Source organism: Macrotis lagotis, chromosome 3 (assembly GCF_037893015.1).
Source record: "Macrotis lagotis isolate mMagLag1 chromosome 3, bilby.v1.9.chrom.fasta, whole genome shotgun sequence".
NCBI classification, from domain to species: Eukaryota; Metazoa; Chordata; class Mammalia; order Peramelemorphia; family Peramelidae; genus Macrotis; species Macrotis lagotis.
Window position 1 is genome coordinate 33,264,135 of NC_133660.1, and position 17,897 is coordinate 33,282,031.

The 17,897-nt window shown below is 35.0% G+C and overlaps 1 protein-coding gene across 4 annotated transcripts in view; it reads left to right on the top strand.

Annotated features, from left to right (window-relative positions):
- The window catches only part of DCK (deoxycytidine kinase), a 62,931-nt gene that overhangs the window by 24,920 nt on the left and 20,114 nt on the right, over positions 1-17,897 (top strand). Inside the window, exons 5-8 of one of the 4 annotated variants that reach the window (XM_074228419.1) lie at positions 1,865-1,980; positions 5,121-5,211; positions 13,613-13,679; positions 14,525-15,202. In XM_074228419.1, the coding sequence (XP_074084520.1) occupies positions 1,865-1,980; positions 5,121-5,211; positions 13,613-13,679; positions 14,525-14,655 (405 nt within the window). In that variant the 3' untranslated portion in view covers positions 14,656-15,202. Of the gene's footprint in view, positions 1-1,864; positions 1,981-5,120; positions 5,212-7,716; positions 12,427-13,612; positions 13,680-14,524; positions 15,203-17,897 lie in introns of those variants that run through there. The other 3 variants (XM_074228420.1, XM_074228422.1, XM_074228421.1) reach the window with 3 other exon arrangements.

The window sequence follows — 17,897 nt, forward strand, 5'->3', positions numbered from 1 at the left end:
GCATTTTTTTGGATTTCCTTAACTAGGCTGCTGACTTCATTTTCATGTTTTTCCTGCATCTTTCTCTTTTCTTTTCCCAGTTTTTCTTCTAACTCCCTCATTTGATTTTCAAAGTCTTTTTTTGAGCTCTGTCATAGCCTGAGCCCAATTTCTGTTTTTCCTTGGAGTCTTTAGTTGCAGGAGCTTGTGCTTCCTCATCTTCAGACTGAGTATTTTGATCCTTCTTGTGCTCATATGCGAAATATTTCTCAGTGGTGTTCTTGTTTCTCTGCTTGCTCATTTTCCCAGCCTTAGCCTGGTTTTGGGGTGCTTCCTGAGCTTTTGGGACACTTCCACAAGGGTCTCAATGTGTGAGGCTCTGTCCTCCCTCCTGGTCTGTGAATGACCATAAGTGCCCCCCCTCTGCCACGGGGCCGAGGTGGGGGGGGCCCTGCTGTTCTATGGAGGGCCTAGACTGTGATCAGGATCTGAATGTGGTCAGAGCCCCAGAGTCCTGTTCCAGAGGCAGAGGACAGAGCTCTGCAGTCTCTCTTCACTCCCCTCCCTCTGCTCAATGGGCTCAATGCTCTGGGGGCTCCTGCTTACCAGCTCCACCTGCTCCTGTTTCTGAATCTGGGCTGCGGGAAGACTAAGCTGCTCGCTGTGTGCCCTGATGGCTGGGCTCCACGTGCTCACTCTCGCAGAGGTCCCCCCTGTTCCCCCACTTTGTGCCCGGTGCTCCCTGGGGTGCAGCTCAGGAGACTTCCCCACTGCTGTGAGCTGCGGCTCCCAGTGCCCTGGGGCTGCCTCCGGGAGGCTGAAGTTCTTTTGCTCTGGAGGGCCGCCCCTCCAACCCCGGGGAGCAGAGCCTTTCTGCTCTTTTCTAGGTTACCTTGAGTAGGAGAACTGCCTCCCTGGGTCCCTCTGTGGGTTCTGTCTCTCAAAGTTTAGTTAGAGTCCTTAGTTTCGAAGTTTTATGAGAGCTTCTAAGAGAAGTTCCACTCTTGTCACCATCTTGGCTCTGCCCCCAATCTTCCATGATCTTAAAGATACCTTTTGATATATACTGTCTATGACTACAAGTGCTAATGTTTTAAATCATACACTTTAGGTAATTTTATCAAAATCTGATGTATAATTCACTATATTAGATTGGGTAACAGAAGTGGGCTTTGCATGGCCATACAAGTATACCATTTACATTAAACAACTTTAAATTTGATGCATTTTAAAGGATTGTTTTGGTAATAACTTGATATAACATATTCTGGGTATCAAACAGTTTATAGACTTAGCTCAGGTTTTGATTCATAAAATCCATATTTCATTTTGAGTCATTATATATCTGAGAAAATTATAAGAGAATTAGGATAATATTCTTGGAACTTCTTTAATGACCATTTTGTAATATGAATTATGGAAAAATAGGTTATGTAATAGCTCATTTATTTGGGTATGTTCTTTTAGCTTTTGCAGTTTTTAATGTAATATATTAAAACTTTAAAAAACAAATTTTGAGAGCATGTTATATAAGCTCTATGATAAATGGTAGAATTAATTTTTATTAATTTTGATAAATTAATCATTAAGTTTTTTCTTCTCATAAAATTCGGTGGAAAAGCCTAATGACACTAGATTGCTAAAAAAACTCCAAAACAAAAATCAAAACAAAAAAGTCACCCCAACACAAATGAAAACTGTTAATGGTAAAAATAATTCCTTTTGACTGATTAATAAGCTTTCCAAAAATAAATTATTGAATTTTGTTTGAGTTGGAACCTAAAAACAACAGAAAGATAATGTTTGCTTGATTTTTATATTATAAATAAATAGCGGATAACTAAAAGTAATGCATTTTTCCCCCTTATTTGTTTTGTTCCTTTAGAAATGTTTAAATAGGATATACTTGAGGGGAAGAGAAGAAGAACAAGACATACCTCTTGAATACTTAGAAAAGCTGCATTATAAGCATGAAAGCTGGCTCCAGAATAGAACACTGAAGTAAGACTTTGAAAAGTTATGTTCCATATATATCTTCACATGGTTTGTTTTCTAGATTTTAATTTGAAACTTGGCAAGGTGATAGTGGCAACATGTAGAATCAGACTTTTTTTCCTTTTTGGCACTGGTGGGTGATTGAGAGAGTACTTGGGATGATAGCATGATGTTTTAACAGATAGCTATTTCCTTATCATTCCCATTCAAGAGAACAGCAAATACTGGTATCTCCATGAACAAATAAGCTAAGTGAATGACTTTGGCGTGAATAAGGTAACACCTTTTTAGGAGAATCTTAGGGTAACAAACAACAGATTTATTCTATTATGGCAACAAGATTTCAAACTCGGTATCATGCCAGAAGTTGGCAGACTTTCAAAAGTGATGTAGCAGAATTCCAAGTTCTAATTTTTTGTTCATAAAGTATGGAGACATGTGAAAAGAGGTTGACATCCTGAAGGAATTGAAGAATGGTGCATTGTTTGAAGAGTTGACTCATAAATAGGGGATTACAGATTCTTATTGACAAGAAGATGAATGAAAATTGACTTGTCTTTTTTATAATGCATGTTATAGATTATTAACGACTAAAGTCTACATACAGGAAAATATTTCCAACTTCGTACATCCTGGACAAGGAGCATCCAGCTAACTAATCCTACCATTTGGACCAGAGAAACCTGAATTTCGAGCTAAAAAGGACAAAATAGCTCACTTAATGGGACCCTTCCTTTCCCTTCCCACTCCCCTTCTTCCCCATCTATTTTTATTTTTAAATGTCTTAAATTATGAGAGTTATTGTAGAACAGTGGATAAAGAACTGGATTCAGAGGCAGGAAGATCTGTTTTCAAGTTTCTGACTAGCTGAGTGACCCTGGCCAAGTCACCTAACTTCTCAGGGTTACAAGCAACTGTCTTAGGATCATAGATTTAGAACTGAAAGTTACCTTAGGAGCCAACAAGTCTAATTTGGTGATTTTACAGATGAGGCAATGGAAGCCTGCACTGGGACTTTCTATCACTGATAAAATTTTTAAAAAAAGGAATTACTGATATCTTTTGTTTTTACATTTGCAGTATTGTAGTCATCAATAACTTATTTTCCTTGCTCTATATTTCTTTCTGATAGTTCCTACAAGTCTTCCCTTACTTCTATGAATTCCTCATAGTTTTCATTTCTTCCATAACAGTGTTATATCATTATATTTATATTTACATAACTCCTTCTTGGGTACTCATTTTAATTCCAATTTTTTTGTTACTATAAAATGTATCACTGTGAATAATTTGGTATGTATGAGTCTTTCTGTTTTTGTTCTTCATAGACCATATGCCCAGAATTATTCAGTGCTCTCATTTTATAAAGAAAAATACTGTCCAAAGAAATTAAAAAACCTGGCCAATGAGCTGGGATTTAAAAGCGGGTTCCTTGACTCCAAGTGCAGTGTGCTTTCCAGTTTGCCACAGTGTCTTATGTGTAGGGCTTGGGCTAGCTACTGAAGATAGTAATATAGTGATTTCAGTGGGGCATAGACCTAACTAGTTTGATTTGAAGTAATAAGAATGCCTTGGAATCTACCTTATTGCATGAGAAAAGAAGATTTATTATGTATAGTTAATTGAATCAAAATAAGGAATTTATCAATATGGGACAAATATGGACATTTTTCAGGAATATTTTGTATTTCAAGGTGTATTTCTAGGTTTTCTTTCACTGTTCTCCAGTGCCTGTCTATCCTGTATAGAGTGGCAGATCCTTGAAGCAATATATGTTTAAATTGAGGAATGACAGAAATTAAGAGAACTAAAATGGAGATTACTTTATACTAAAAAGAATACTTTTGTTTACCTTTTTTGAAGTTTTTCTAATTGTATTCTATTTTATCCTTGCAACATAAGTAGTGGAGATATGGCTGGTACCTTTTTACAAAGGAAGTGAATAACTGATTTCAGTGACCTTTCACTAATTAGTTGTAGAGCTATGACTAGAATTGAAGACTCATAGCTCCCAGTCCAGTATTCTTTATGGTAGAGTGAGAAGAGGCTTTAACTTATCCCTCGAAAAATAATTTATTTAGTTTTTAGCATTCTTTTTGTTTTTTAATTGAGTTCTAAATTATTTCCCTTCCTTTTTCCCTTTCTTCACCCATTCAGAAGGCAAACAATATATCAATTATTCATGTAAATCATGCAAAATGTATTTTCTTATTGACTGTATCAAAAATAAAAAAGCAAGACAAAGATAGAGTGTGAGAAAATTACACTTCAATTTGCACTGAGAATTTTTTAGTTTGCACTAAGAATTTTTCACCATGTGTTCTTTGGAATTGTTTTGGATCATCGTATTGATTAGGATATATGTCTTTCACAGTTGATTATTATTAGAAAATTACTTTTACTTTGCACAGTGATCTCCTGGTTCTGCTCACTTCACTTTGCATCAATTCATATAGATCTTTTCATGTTTTCCTGAAACCATCCCTGTAGTCATTTCTTATAGCACAGTAGTACTCTATCACAGTTGTATGCCACAACTATTGGTGGACATACCACCAATTTCCAATTTGCCACTAAATAATACCACCAATTTCCAATTTGCCACCAAATAAAGATGGATAAAGATGGATTAGATGAGCTCTAAGGATTTTTTTCGTACCCCAAATCTAAAATCTATAATCTATGATGCATTTTCACAGGAAACAAAATAAAAATCTTCATCTTTTTTAATTCTTCCCACTCTCAACTTCCTCCTATTTAATCAACTAAGTACAGTAATTTCAGATTATCATGTGCATCTGTCTCCTCATTACCTACCTTACCTCTTGTATTTCTGCCTTCAGTGTTTCCTACTTAATTTGTCCTGCATACTGCTGCCAGATTAATCTGCTTAATGCATAGTTCTGGTCTTGTCATCTCCACTTGATCAAAAGTCTTTACTGGCTCAGTTTTGCCTGCGAAACCCAGTCCAAACTCCTTTGGCTTCAGTATCCTTTTCATGGACTAGAACACCAGCCAAGTCAATCTACTTGATGTTCCCTGAACACACCTCTATATCTTTCAAACTTTTGCTCATAATAATCTTCTCATCTTGAAAGTTTTTGCTTTTCTAATTTCTTTTTAAAAATGCATTTTTTGAAAAACAGAACCAACTTTGATTATCTACAAGAGATACCCATCTTAACACTGGATGTTAATGAAGATTTTAAGGACAAACATGAAAATCTCATTGAAAAGGTAAATTATGACATGGGATATCATCTTTTAAGTTCATTTTTATCTTAACTAGAAATCATTTATTTTCTTTGTGGTTTAAAAGTAATTCAAGATTAAATTGACTTAAAGTATATAATAATGGAAAATGTTAATATGATTTTCATAGTAGGTTAACTATGAGATTGTAGGTATTCATGAGTTAATTTGAATATTATTAAATTTACAGATTACCTGTTCAAAATCAATTTGCATTATAATTTATGTGTAATGCTGGGATTTTCAAGGCATGGATTCCTTTTTCTATTTCTGGGCCCCAGGGAGACTGAAGGCAAAGGAGACCCTTGAAACATGGAAGCTTACCTAGCAAAGGAAGATGCTCGATTAGTGGGCCACTGATTTGGTTTCTGTTTCTCTATTCCTTGCCAGAATACTTAATATAAGCATTCAATCAGTTAGGGAAGATGTAATTTTAAAATGGAAATCCCTGGGAAAATAGGATGGTCTTAATTAATATCAATTTCAGTATTAAATTCATCCTATGACTGTGTGACCCTGATCTATTCACTTCACTTTTTAGTATTCTAGGCATCTGTTCAGGGATATAAATTGCTGAATAGTTTTAGATTTGTATTGGTCAAGGGATGTTTCTTCACCAGAAGCTCCAGCAATGAAATATAATAGTTCAGTACCAAAAAAAAATTCATAGAGAAATTATGATATACCAATATATCACCCCAATAAAATATAAACTCCTTCAACTGCAGAAAACCTAATCAATAGTATAATTTCCTGTTCATTTTCTTTGTTAGCATAAAAGGTGGTAAAGGAAAATGTTAATGAGCTTAGAAGATGTTAAAAACTTAATGAATATGCTATAAGCTGTTAATTTGATTCATTGACATATTGTATCAATTCTGTTTTTATAAGACTTGCCAACACATAAATGAACATTTATTTTGTGAGTATATAGAGTGGGGTTTTTTGTTTTGCTTTGTTTGAAAACAAATATGACTAGGAAAGATTTTAATTTGGCTCCTAATGTGAAAACCTATTTCAGATATTAAACAGGGCTATTGCAAATATTAAAAAAAACAAACTGATTTCAGGTACCAGGCTTCCAAGAGCTTAAGTTTTTATAAAAATGCTGCTAAAGCCCCAAAATATGTTTGTCTTAAATAACTTTAAAAAAAATATGCTTGTCCTTTTGCTACCATAATAATTTACAAATTGGCCAGTCTCCAGCCAGGGCTAGTCCCCTTGAGCAGATGAAATACTGAAAAGGAGTCTTCAATGCCCTTGCCTTAACAGGCTTAACAGGCAGCATGATAAAATGAAAAGAGGGCTAGCTTTGAAGTCTGGGAGAAACCTGGGTTTAAGTCTTGCTTCAAGTCTGGAACCAACTGAGCATCCCAGACAACTCAAAGAAAATGCAAAGGATAGTCAGAGATGTGCATTACAGGAGGGGAGAGTACCCACATGATGAACAGTTCTTGACCTGAATTTCAGAAAATTAACTTGTTCTAGAAAAAAAATTTACTGTGATTTCTTATCAGAAAATCATTTCTAGTGAAAGCAGAGTAGATATAGTTAAGGAGAAATTAATTATTCAGTGGAAAATAAAGTGCTGCACATTTAACAGTTATTTCTTGTGAAGTACTTTTTAATTCTAATAATTGCTTTTCATGGGTGATATGATGCTTCTGGTCAATTCTTGATATACATATCTGTAAGTATAAATTGATTTTTACAAATAACTTGAGTACTATCACCTAAATACAAGAAATACAAGACAGTATAAGATACATAGTAGTAAAAACAAGATGCTTGGTTTTCATAGGAGAGAGATCATTTTTCTCCCCAGGTTTTCTACTCTATTTCTAACCTCCATAAGAGTTGAGGTCTTTTGACTTGAGTAAAAAAAGTATCAACTGAGGTCCAAAGCAGCTACTGTGACATGAAAGAAAGAGAGAGATGTAAGATGGGAATGTCAACCTGTTGATTTCTTTACTTTATGAAAAATCCAAGACTGAGCAAAATGTTGGTGATTCCTTTAGTCCTTGTAATTAAACTACGCTATTTTCAGACCGCCACGGTTTTTACATTAACTTTTAGAGTTTGTCACTTGGAATGATAGCAAATCCTCACAACTCTAAGCTAAAATCCCAAGCCATTCTGGGCTTTATTATCTTGTTAAAATATGATCTTGTTCAAATTCTCCTGGTAAGTAGTAACTAGCTTCTTTTGTCCTTTTCCAGTCTTACTCATCTCATTACCTGTTTCTTGGTACTCAAGCATTTTTATAAGCCATGGCAGTCTGCTGGACTGAAGGATATATTTGACTTCCACTTTGTTTTAAATTAAAATGTTAGCATGGTAATTCAAAATTGACAAGGTCCCACAATGAATTAAGCCACACACCTATTTTAAACTCCAAATAGGAAGTAGGTTTATGAAAATGTAAATGGAAGACTTTGAGGGATCGAATATTTTATGAACGTGCTTCTTTTCTTCCCCCCCCCCCCCCAGGTCAAGGAATTTTTGAGCACTTTGTAATATTACAGAAGACAGTTGGCAGCCAAATGATTCCAAATACTTCAGTTTTGTACATTTTCATCTTCGCTGTAACTACAACAAAAAACATGAACCATGGCAAGAACTCTGCAATACTTTTTTCCTAGAAAATCTGTGTAAAAGTTGATGACCACACTTTTAGCATCTTGTTAACTATGAAAATCTTTATGAAATTACATCACAAAAACACTGACCTCAGGGTGAACTAAGGCAGCTTTAAACTATGTCAGGAATCCATAATAGGAGGGTCCCCAGAGGTTTTATTTTTAAAATTTTTGCATTGTCTCTCTCTCTCTCTCTCTCTCTCTCTCTCAAGCAAAACAAGGTTTATTATCTCATCACTTTGTTGTTTGGCCACTGACAGATGGAAAGTATATGTATAATTTACTTGATCTCTTCTGTGATTTTGAGTCTTCATCTGTAGCATGGAGAAGATTTCTTCCCATTTTCCATGTTCTTAGGAATATTGAGGGTTTAAGATATAATGTTTTAAAATCTAGTTATTTGATGAGTATTTATAATTTAGTTATTTGATGAGTATTAGCTATTCATATGGATCCTATGGATAGATACTTCCTAATTTCCATCTAATCTATTCTTTTAAAGGTGTATATGATCAGGGCAGCTAAGTGGCACAGTGCTTAGAGCACAGGCCCTGGAATGAGCAGGATCGGAGTTCAAATCTGGCCTCAGACATTTACTAATTACCTAGTTGTGTGTCCTTGGGCAAGCCACTTAACACCATTGCCTTGCAAAAACAAGCAAAAAAAAAAGTTGTATAGGATTATTATAGATAGTAAATTAAAATATGATATCCCTTAAGTAATTCAGGGGAGTTAGATGCTGTAGATAATTTTTTACTTCATGTAGGTTAGGTTTAACCCCACACTCTTAATGATTGATGTTGAGAGGAAGACGTCTGAATTCGGGACAAATGGTCTTTCTAGTTTGAAAGTATTAGCGTGTTTAGGTAGTTGCTTAGACTTTAATGAGTGAAGAAAAAGACTATTTGCATCCTTACATTTTCATTTACTTTGGGAGCACTAAGTTCTCACTTCAATTTGCTTTGCTTTTGCAGACTTTTCCCTAAAGATTTTTTGTTTTCCTTTCCTGTCCAGCATTATTTCTCTTTGCTGATCCATATGATGGACTAAGCATTAAACTTCTTTAAGAAGGCCATCATTACTTACTTATATTTTGTTTCCTGCAAGATTGAGATTTTAAAAAATCTGTATTCATGTTAGGTGTATGTATAATTAAAATGTTTTCCTGTTATCTAGGGAAGTGAAATGCTTAGCATATGTAGCATTTTCTTTTTGTGGGTTTCAAGAATATCTTATCATTTTAGAAAAATTGTTTGCTTTATCTTTTTGGTGTTTTATGCCTTGAAATTTTTGATCTTATAATCTTACTCATTTTAGTATCAGGGTAAGAGTGTGGTGGATTAATTACTTCCAATGCACTGATTTTTGTAAATGGGACTTGTTTTCAAAACTGTAAAGTATTATTAAAATTTCTGCATTCTTTGAGTTGTTTTTATCTTCCATAAATTGTTTTGTCTGCTTAAGTTAGATATTTGAATTGAAGTTGTAAATTCATCTTGAAATAAAGTTAGATTTAAAACTTCATTTTAAAAAAATTTTGGAAATGACTTTTTTTATAAAGGTGGCGGTCTAATATGTGAGTTGTTTTTTTTTATTAACAAGCTTTCTACTGTTTCATTAAACATATTGGAGATATTCAGTCTTATTGAGTATGTATTTTCCTATTTGAAGAGGAGACTGAGGAAAGATGATTTTTTTTCTTTTTTAAAGATTTTATTTATTTTGAGTTTTACAGTTATCCCCCCTAATCTTACTTCCCTCCCTCCACCCCCTGACAGAAGGCAATTTGCCAGTCTTTACATTGTTTCCATGATATATATTGATCCAAATTGAATGTGATGAGAGAGAAATCATATCCTTTAGGAAGAAACATAAAGTAAAAGAGATAGCAAGATCAGACAATAAGATATCAGTTTTTTTTTCTAAATTAAAGGTAATAGTCCTTGGTCTTTGTTTAAGGTCCACAGTTCTTTCTCTGGATACAGATGGTATTCTCCATTGCAGACAGCCCCAAACTGTCCCTGATGGTTGCACTGATGGAATAAGTGAGTCCATCATGGTTGGTCATCACCCTCATGTTGCTGTTAGAGTATACAGTGTTTTTCTGGTTCTGCTCATCTCCCTCAGCATCAGTTCATGCAAATCCCTCCAGGCTTCCCTGAAATCCTGTCCCTCCTGGTTTCTGATAGAACAATAGTGTTCCATGACATACATATACCACAGTTTGCTAAGCCATTCCCCAATTGAAGGACATTTACTTGATTTCCAATTCTTTGCCACCACAAACAGGGCTGCTATGAATATTTTTGTACAAGTGATTTTTTTACCCTTTTTCATCATCTCTTCAGAGTATAGACCCAGTAATGGTTTTGCTGGATCAAAGGGTATGCACATTTTTGTTGCCCTTTGGGCATAGTTCCAGATTGCTCTCCAGAAAGGTTGGATGAGTTCACAGCTCCACCAACAATGTAATAGTGTCCCAGATTTCCCACAGCCCTTCCAACAATGATCATTGTCCTTTCTGGTCATATTGGCCAGTCTGAGAGGTATGAGGTGGTACCCTAGAGATGCTTTAATTTGCATTTTTCTAATAATTAATGATTTAGAACAATTTTTCATATGACTGGATCGCTTTGATCTTGAGGAGAGATTCTTAAAAGAATCCTGTGTATGCTATGACTTGAATGAAAAAGGGAAGAGTTTTCTAAGCAAATGAAGTCCAACTATGAAATTCATTCCATCTTCCACTGGGCTTCTTTTACTAACTCTCAAGCATAGAAGGGTAACTATGTAGATGATTCTAAATATGAACAAGTTTCCTGGTAGATTCAATGATTTTCTCACTGCTTAGTGATTTCTGTTGACTGACTAAATGTGACTTCTAGATTCTGGGGCCAGTTCTTCAAATCAGAGTAGACTAGTTTCCATGTGCATGGATCATTCACTGTGTCCTTTTTTTTCCATAGTAGTAATTCCTCCAGCTTCTGTATCTTTCCTACTTTTCTACTAATTGTTGAATTGGCCAAAATATCTTTAGCAGTTACCACCAGCAGTTGCCATACTCTGTAGTTCTCCCACTTAATGTAGAATAGCAATCTGGTATGCATCTTTGACTCTTATAGAATTTCTGGTGATGAAACTTCTTACAATGAATCTTCTCTGCAATTTATAACCCTAGAGAATTGTTTAGAGCACAGATGAATAAATGAAAACTCATTTATTAAGTGCTTACGATGTGTTAAGTATTACATTAAATACTCATGATGCAAAAATAAAAAGCTAAATGTTCCCTCTTCTTTTTTTTTGCAAGGCAAACGGGGTTAAGTGGCTTGCCCAAGGCCACATAGATAGGTAATTATTAAGTGTCTGAGACCAGATTTGAACCCAGGTACTCCTGACTCCAGGGCCGGTGCTTTATCCACTACGCCATCTAGCCGCCCCTGTTCCCTCTTTTCAAGGAAAATCACTCTAATTAGAGAAGGAAACATGAAATATTAACTGCTGAATGGATACAAAATCTAGAAGTCCTAAGAGTTCAGTGGCAGGGCAATATAAAATTTGTGGTCCCTTAAATTATGTCAATAAGGTGGTCTAGGAGAAAGAGGTAAAGCAGATGGTAAAGCCTGGTGGTCTTCCAGTTCACCAGAAGGAATAGAGTTGGTGATTCCCATGTCACTGACCCTGAACTGAGGTTCTGAACAAGGGAGCAGGAAGAGGCCAGGAAAACTGCCATTGGTGGTGGTGGGTTTTTCTATTATCCTGGATGGGTCCTGGGACAGCTTGGATTCCAAGGGGAAGAAAAAGTGATAGCAGATTGTTGCTGTCCATTGCTATGCCAGAGATACATAATACGTTTCTGTATTTATAGAGTTATTAAAGTGCTTCAAAATTTTCCTTTAGAGCATCCTATTTAAAGCTTAAATCACAGAATGCTTTGATAATTTGAGGGTTTTCTAATCACTATGTGGACTCCTCCACACATAAACTCTTTTTTTCCATTAGAAAGAAATTTATAGTCTTTGATTTTGTTCTTTTGTTTCAGGTTAAAATGCCATTTTAAGTAATCAAATTTGTCTTCTCTATAGTTTATATGCAGTCATAGAATTTTTTTATTTTTAGATTCAACTTAAAAAACATTTTATTTTGTAAAATTGTAGAAGATTGTAAATGAAACTTAAAATCTCCATTATATAGAGCTTGCTATTCTTTTAAATATACAATAAATTTTAACATGTAATGCTCAAAGTTACCTTCTTTGTGGTTATTATTGACCTTCCTTTTGTATACTTTTTGAGGGGATTGGAGGAACACAATTTCTAGATTTCTCTCACAAGTAGATCTTTTACCCATACCACCACTGGGAGAAAAACCAAAAATAATGCCTTAAAACAAAATGGAATAGTCAAAGACAAATTCCCCCATTGGCAGTGTCAGAAAATGTCTATAGATTTTGAGTCTATGATCTCTTTCAGTATGTAGGTAGCATGCTTCATCTCTTCTAGGGAATCATGGTTTGTTTAACATTGCATTGATTTTCAATGTATGCCATGGAAACAATGTAAAGACTGGAAAATTGCCTTCTGTGGGGGGGTTGGGGGAGGGAAGTAAGATTAGGGGGAAAATTATAAAACAAAATAAATAAAATCTTTATAATTAAAAAAAACATTGCATTGATTTCAGTTCTTAGGTCTTTCAAAGTTTGTTTTTAAAATGTATAAGTTTTTCTTTCAGTTTTTCTGGTTTTGCTACATCATTTCCTATAGTTTTCTTTGAAACTGCCTTTTTCATAATTTTTAAATTGTATATTCTTTTATGTCCTAATACCACCATTTGTTCATCCCAATTAATGGGTACCTCCTTAATTTAGAGTTCTTTGTTAAAACAAAACCATCTAAAATATTTTTGTACATATGTAAATTCTTGGTCATGGGAATGTGGACCTCAGTAATATTGCTGGGTCAAAGGGGATGAACAATTTAGAGACTTTGGGGCACAGTTCTAAATTACTTTCCAGAAAAGCTAGATACAAGTACACTACTGTGCAAGTTTGAGGCATATGAAGTAAAATCTCAGATACTTAATTGTAATTATTAGTGATTTGAAGCATTTTTTCCTCATGGTTGTTGACAGGTTGGATGTCTGCAAACTCTTCATATCCTTTGGTCATTTATCAGTTAGGGAATAGTTCTTATTAATTAGAATTAGCTCTGTATAACTTGAATTAGAGAAACTTGCAAAGATTGTTCCCATTTAACTTTCTCTTCTAATTTGAGCTTCATAGGTTTCATTTGTATTAAAAATTTAAATCTTATATAATCTCCCATTTAATCTCCTCTAATCCTTTTTTTTTGTGCTTTCTTTGGTTGTGAGCTCTTTCTTATCCATAGTTGTGAGAAAGTGGTTTTCCTTATTTCTTCCCTTATTCATTTGTAATATGACCTTTTATGTCTAAATCATATATGTATTTGGAGCTTGTCTTAAGGTATATAGTGTGAGATGTTGGTCTATACCTAAATATTTCCCAAACTGCCTTCAAAGTTTTTCCTAACAATTTTTGTCTTTAACTTAATAGTTATGGTCTTTGGGTTTGTGGAATATTGTGTTAATATGTTCATTTTCATCTGTATGTTTAGGTACTTGAAGTTCCTTTGTTTAATATCTTTTATTGTTGGTGGTATTCAGTCATAGATCCTGTTTGGAATTTTCTTAGCAGAGATAGTAGAGAAGTTTGCCATTTTCTTTTCCAGCTCGTTTTACAGATGAGGAAACTGAGGCAAACAACCTTAAGTGACTTACCCAGGGATAAACCAGCTAGTAAGTATCTGAGGATGGATTTGAGCTCATGAAGATGAGTCTTCCGGATTCCAAGCCAAGTGCTCTATCATCTGTGCCACCAGTATCAAATAGTTTTAATGATTATTGCTTTGTAATGTAGTTTGAGATCTGGTATTACCTTTCTACCTCTTCACACTATTTTTCATGATTCACCTTGAGATTTTTTGCTTCTTGTTTCTCCAGATGAATTTTGTTACTACTTTTGAAGATAGTTTTTTTGACACGACCCTGAATAAGTAATTAATTTAAGCAGTGTTATTATTTTATCAATTATATTATTATTATCATTATTTTATTTTATTTTTTTAGAATTTTCAAGGCAGTGGGGTTAAGTGGCTTGCCCAAGGCCACACAGCTAGGTAATTATTAAGTGTCTGAGGTCGGATTTGAACCCAGGTGCTCCTGACTCCAAGGCCGGTGCTCTATTCACTGTGCCACCTAGCTGCCCCCTATCAATTATAGTATTAATGAATAATTATAATTATATTGATTTATGCATCACATATATATTTATCATACCTAGTTGCCTTCAGATAAATTCTAAAGCATTTTATACATTATATATTTATTTTGAATAGACTTTCTTCTATCTCTTCTGGTTTTTTTAGGGGGAGGATGGTAATACATAGAAATGCTGATAATTTATGTGAATTTATTTTACATATTTTTTCAATTAAAATTTTAGGTGATTCAGTAAACTATTACATGACAATTTTTTTGAATCACAGTGATTAAAGTCTTATATAACACATTAGACCCATTGTTTTATAAATCTAAACACATTCGATATAGTGTTCACTTTTTTGTCTTTTTTCCCTCCTTAGATCTCATGAGAATCATGAAACAGTTAACCACTGTTAACCATTTTTCGGTTCCTCTCTGTGATTCCATCACTTTGGGGAAATTTCAGTGTGAAAATACCCCTACAGACCCATGTCAAGTGATCCATCTATAAATTCCAGCCTCAAAGTTGAGTGGCTAAATAGCCTAACATGGATACCCAACAAGTATGTTCTCTCAGAAATGGCACTTCAGTCCAGAATTTCATAATTCCTATATTCCCCTCTGTCCTTTATGCCTTTTGCCAGGAGTATTTGAAAAATAGAAAATGTAGCAAAAATTCTTTAATGTTAAAAATCATGATTATTTTATAGTTTAAGCAGTAATTTTAGATGTTTGCCACATGAGGTCATCATATGCTTGTTTTTTTTTTCTCCTACTGAACTGGTTATAATCCAAACATTATCATTTGTTGGTGAACAGGCTGCAGGAGGGGAGATATTGTCAGAGGAAAAACATTAACTGATTAATAAATGCCTCACTGAGTGAACATTTTCTTGTGTATAGTAGCAGCACTACCAAAAATAGCTACTAGATTATCTCTATCTAGCCATTACATATCTCTCTATCTGTCTAGCTGGAATGGAGTTTCTTTTTCTATATCTTCCTGCTAAAAGAAATATAGAATAAAAATGCTGATGATTTATGGGAAATCTATTTTTCAATTTACAACATTTAGATTATGTAAACATTCATATATTTAATACTATCATGATATAGATATATGTATTTACACATATGCATATACTTACATACATGCAAATATACAGACATCTTTGTTTTAACATAAAAAGCCTTCCAATTTCTACTTTTTTTTTTTTTTGCTAGGCAATGGGGTTAAGTGGCTTGCCCAAGGCCACACAGCTAGGTAATTATTAAGTGTCTGAGGCCGGATTTGAACTCAGGTACTCCTGACTCCAGGGCTGGTGCTCTATCCACTGTGCCACCTAGCCGCCCCCCAATTTTTACTTTCTAATAAACTGTTCGAACATGTATAAAATTAATTCTTGGGTATCTGTGACAATAACTCTGAAGCTAACTGATAAAGCAGTTAAAACTTTAATTCTGTTTGAGTCAAGCCATTTAGAGCTTTAATTTTCACTAGGATGTAGTGTTTTGTTTAGTATTTGCATAGCGATTCTGTATTTGTGAAGGATTTTCTAGCTATTTTTGTTCATCAGCATTCATTTATTAAGGGTACCTACTATGTGCTAGATTCTACTGTATATAAGGAAGAAATAAGGAGCTTGCCTTCTGTCAGGGTAGACTGCATATTTAAGAATTAAATAGAAGCTAATTAAATACAGTTAGAGAAGGGAGACCCCAGGAGGGAATCAGGAAAGACATAGTGTAGGAGGTGGTGTTTGCCTTGATTCTTGAAGGAAGAGGACTCTGTAAGGTGGAGTGAGGATGGAATACATTGCAGGTATGGGGAATGGCCAGTGCAAAAATGGTAGACAATGTTGTGAGGCCAGTCTGGCTGCTTTGTAGGGACTGAGAAAGGGAGTGAGGTCTAAAGAGGCCTGAAAGACATATTGGTGCCAAATTACCAAAGGTTTTCCCCAACTACATACATTGGTAGTTTTCAGCAATCATTTTTTTTTTTTTAGGTTTTTGCAAGGCAATGGGGTTAAGTGGCTTGCCCAAGGCCACACAGCTAGGTAATTATTAAGTGTCTGAGACTGGATTTGAACCCAGGTACTCCTGACTCCAGAGCTGGTGCTTTATCCACTGCGCCACCTAGCTGCCCTCAGCAATCATTTTTTGTAAGATTTTAAGTTACACATTTTTCTCCCTTCCTCCCTTCCCTTCTCCCTCCCCCGACAGAAAGCAATCTAATATATAGGCTCTACGTGTGTAGCTATGCATAGATCCATTTTAATCATATTGTGAAAGAAGAATCAAATCAAAAATGGAAAAAAAACCAGGAAAAAAACAATATATATGACAACTTTTAAAAATGGAAGATAGAAAGCTTTGTCTGCATTTAAACTCCATAGTTCCTTCTCTGGATATGAATAGCCATCACAAGTCTTTTAGAATTGTCTTTGATCATTTGTATTGTTGAAATGAACAAGTCCAATGTTGTTTTTAATATGTACAGTGTTCTAGTTCTGCTCATTTCACTCAGCATCAGTTCATGCAAGTCTTTCCAGGCTATTCTGATGTTCAGTCTCTCATTAGTTCTTTTTTTTTTAATTTAAATTTTTTTTTAAATTTTTTATTTTTTTTTAGTTTTTGCAAGGCAATGATGTTAAAGTGACTTGCCCAAGACCACACAGCTAGGTAATTATTAAGTGTCTGAGGCCAGATTTGGACTCAAGTACTCCTGACTCCAGGCCTGGTGCTCTATCCACTGTGCCACCTAGCCTCCCCTCTCATTAGTTCTTACAGAACAGTAGTGTTCCATCATATTCATATGCACAATATTTTCAGTCCTTCCCCAATTGATAGGCAGCTCCTCAATTTCCAATTCTTTTCTCTACAAAAAGAGCTGCTATAAATATTTTTGTACATGTGGATTTTTAACCCTTTATCATGATCTCTTTGGGATACAGACCTAGTAGTGGTATTGGATTAGAGAGTATGCACATGTTTATTGCCCTTTGTGGCATAATTCCAGATTTCTCTTCAGAAAGGTTGGATGAGTTCACATCTCCACCAACAATTTATTAGTGTCCTAGGTTTCCCATATCCCTTCCAACACTGATCATTTTCCTTTTTTTTTTTTTTTTTTTTGCAAGGCAAACGGGGTTAAGTGGCTTGCTCAAGGCCACACATCTAGGTAATTATTAAGTGACTGAGACCAGAGTTGAACCCAGGTATTCCTGACTCCAGGGCTGGTGCTTTGTCTACTATGCCACCTAGCCACCCCATTGATCATTTTCCTTTTTTAGTCATATAGGGCAGCCAGATGGTGCAGTGGATAGAGCACTGACTTTGGAGTCAGGAAGACTCCAAGTTTGAATCCATCCTCAGACACTTGACACTAGCTGTGTGACCTTGCCTTGCATCCAGGGCCATCTTCAGTCATCTTGATTTATATCTGGCCACTGGACCTGGATGGTTTGGAGGAGAAAGTGAGACTGGTGACAGCTCAGCAATTCAAGTGCTTATCGTGGCATCACCTCCCTGATGTCCTGGTCTTCTTTGAGAATGAAGGACAAACATTTTGGTCATATTAACCAATCTGATAGATGTGAGATGGTACCTCAGCATTGTTTTAATTTGCTTTTCCCTAAGCAATAATAATTTAGAGCTTTTTTTTTTTCATTAACTATAAATAGCTTCATTTTCTATCTGAGAATTGCCTTTTCATGTCTTTTAACCATTTATCATTTGGGGAATGACTTGTAT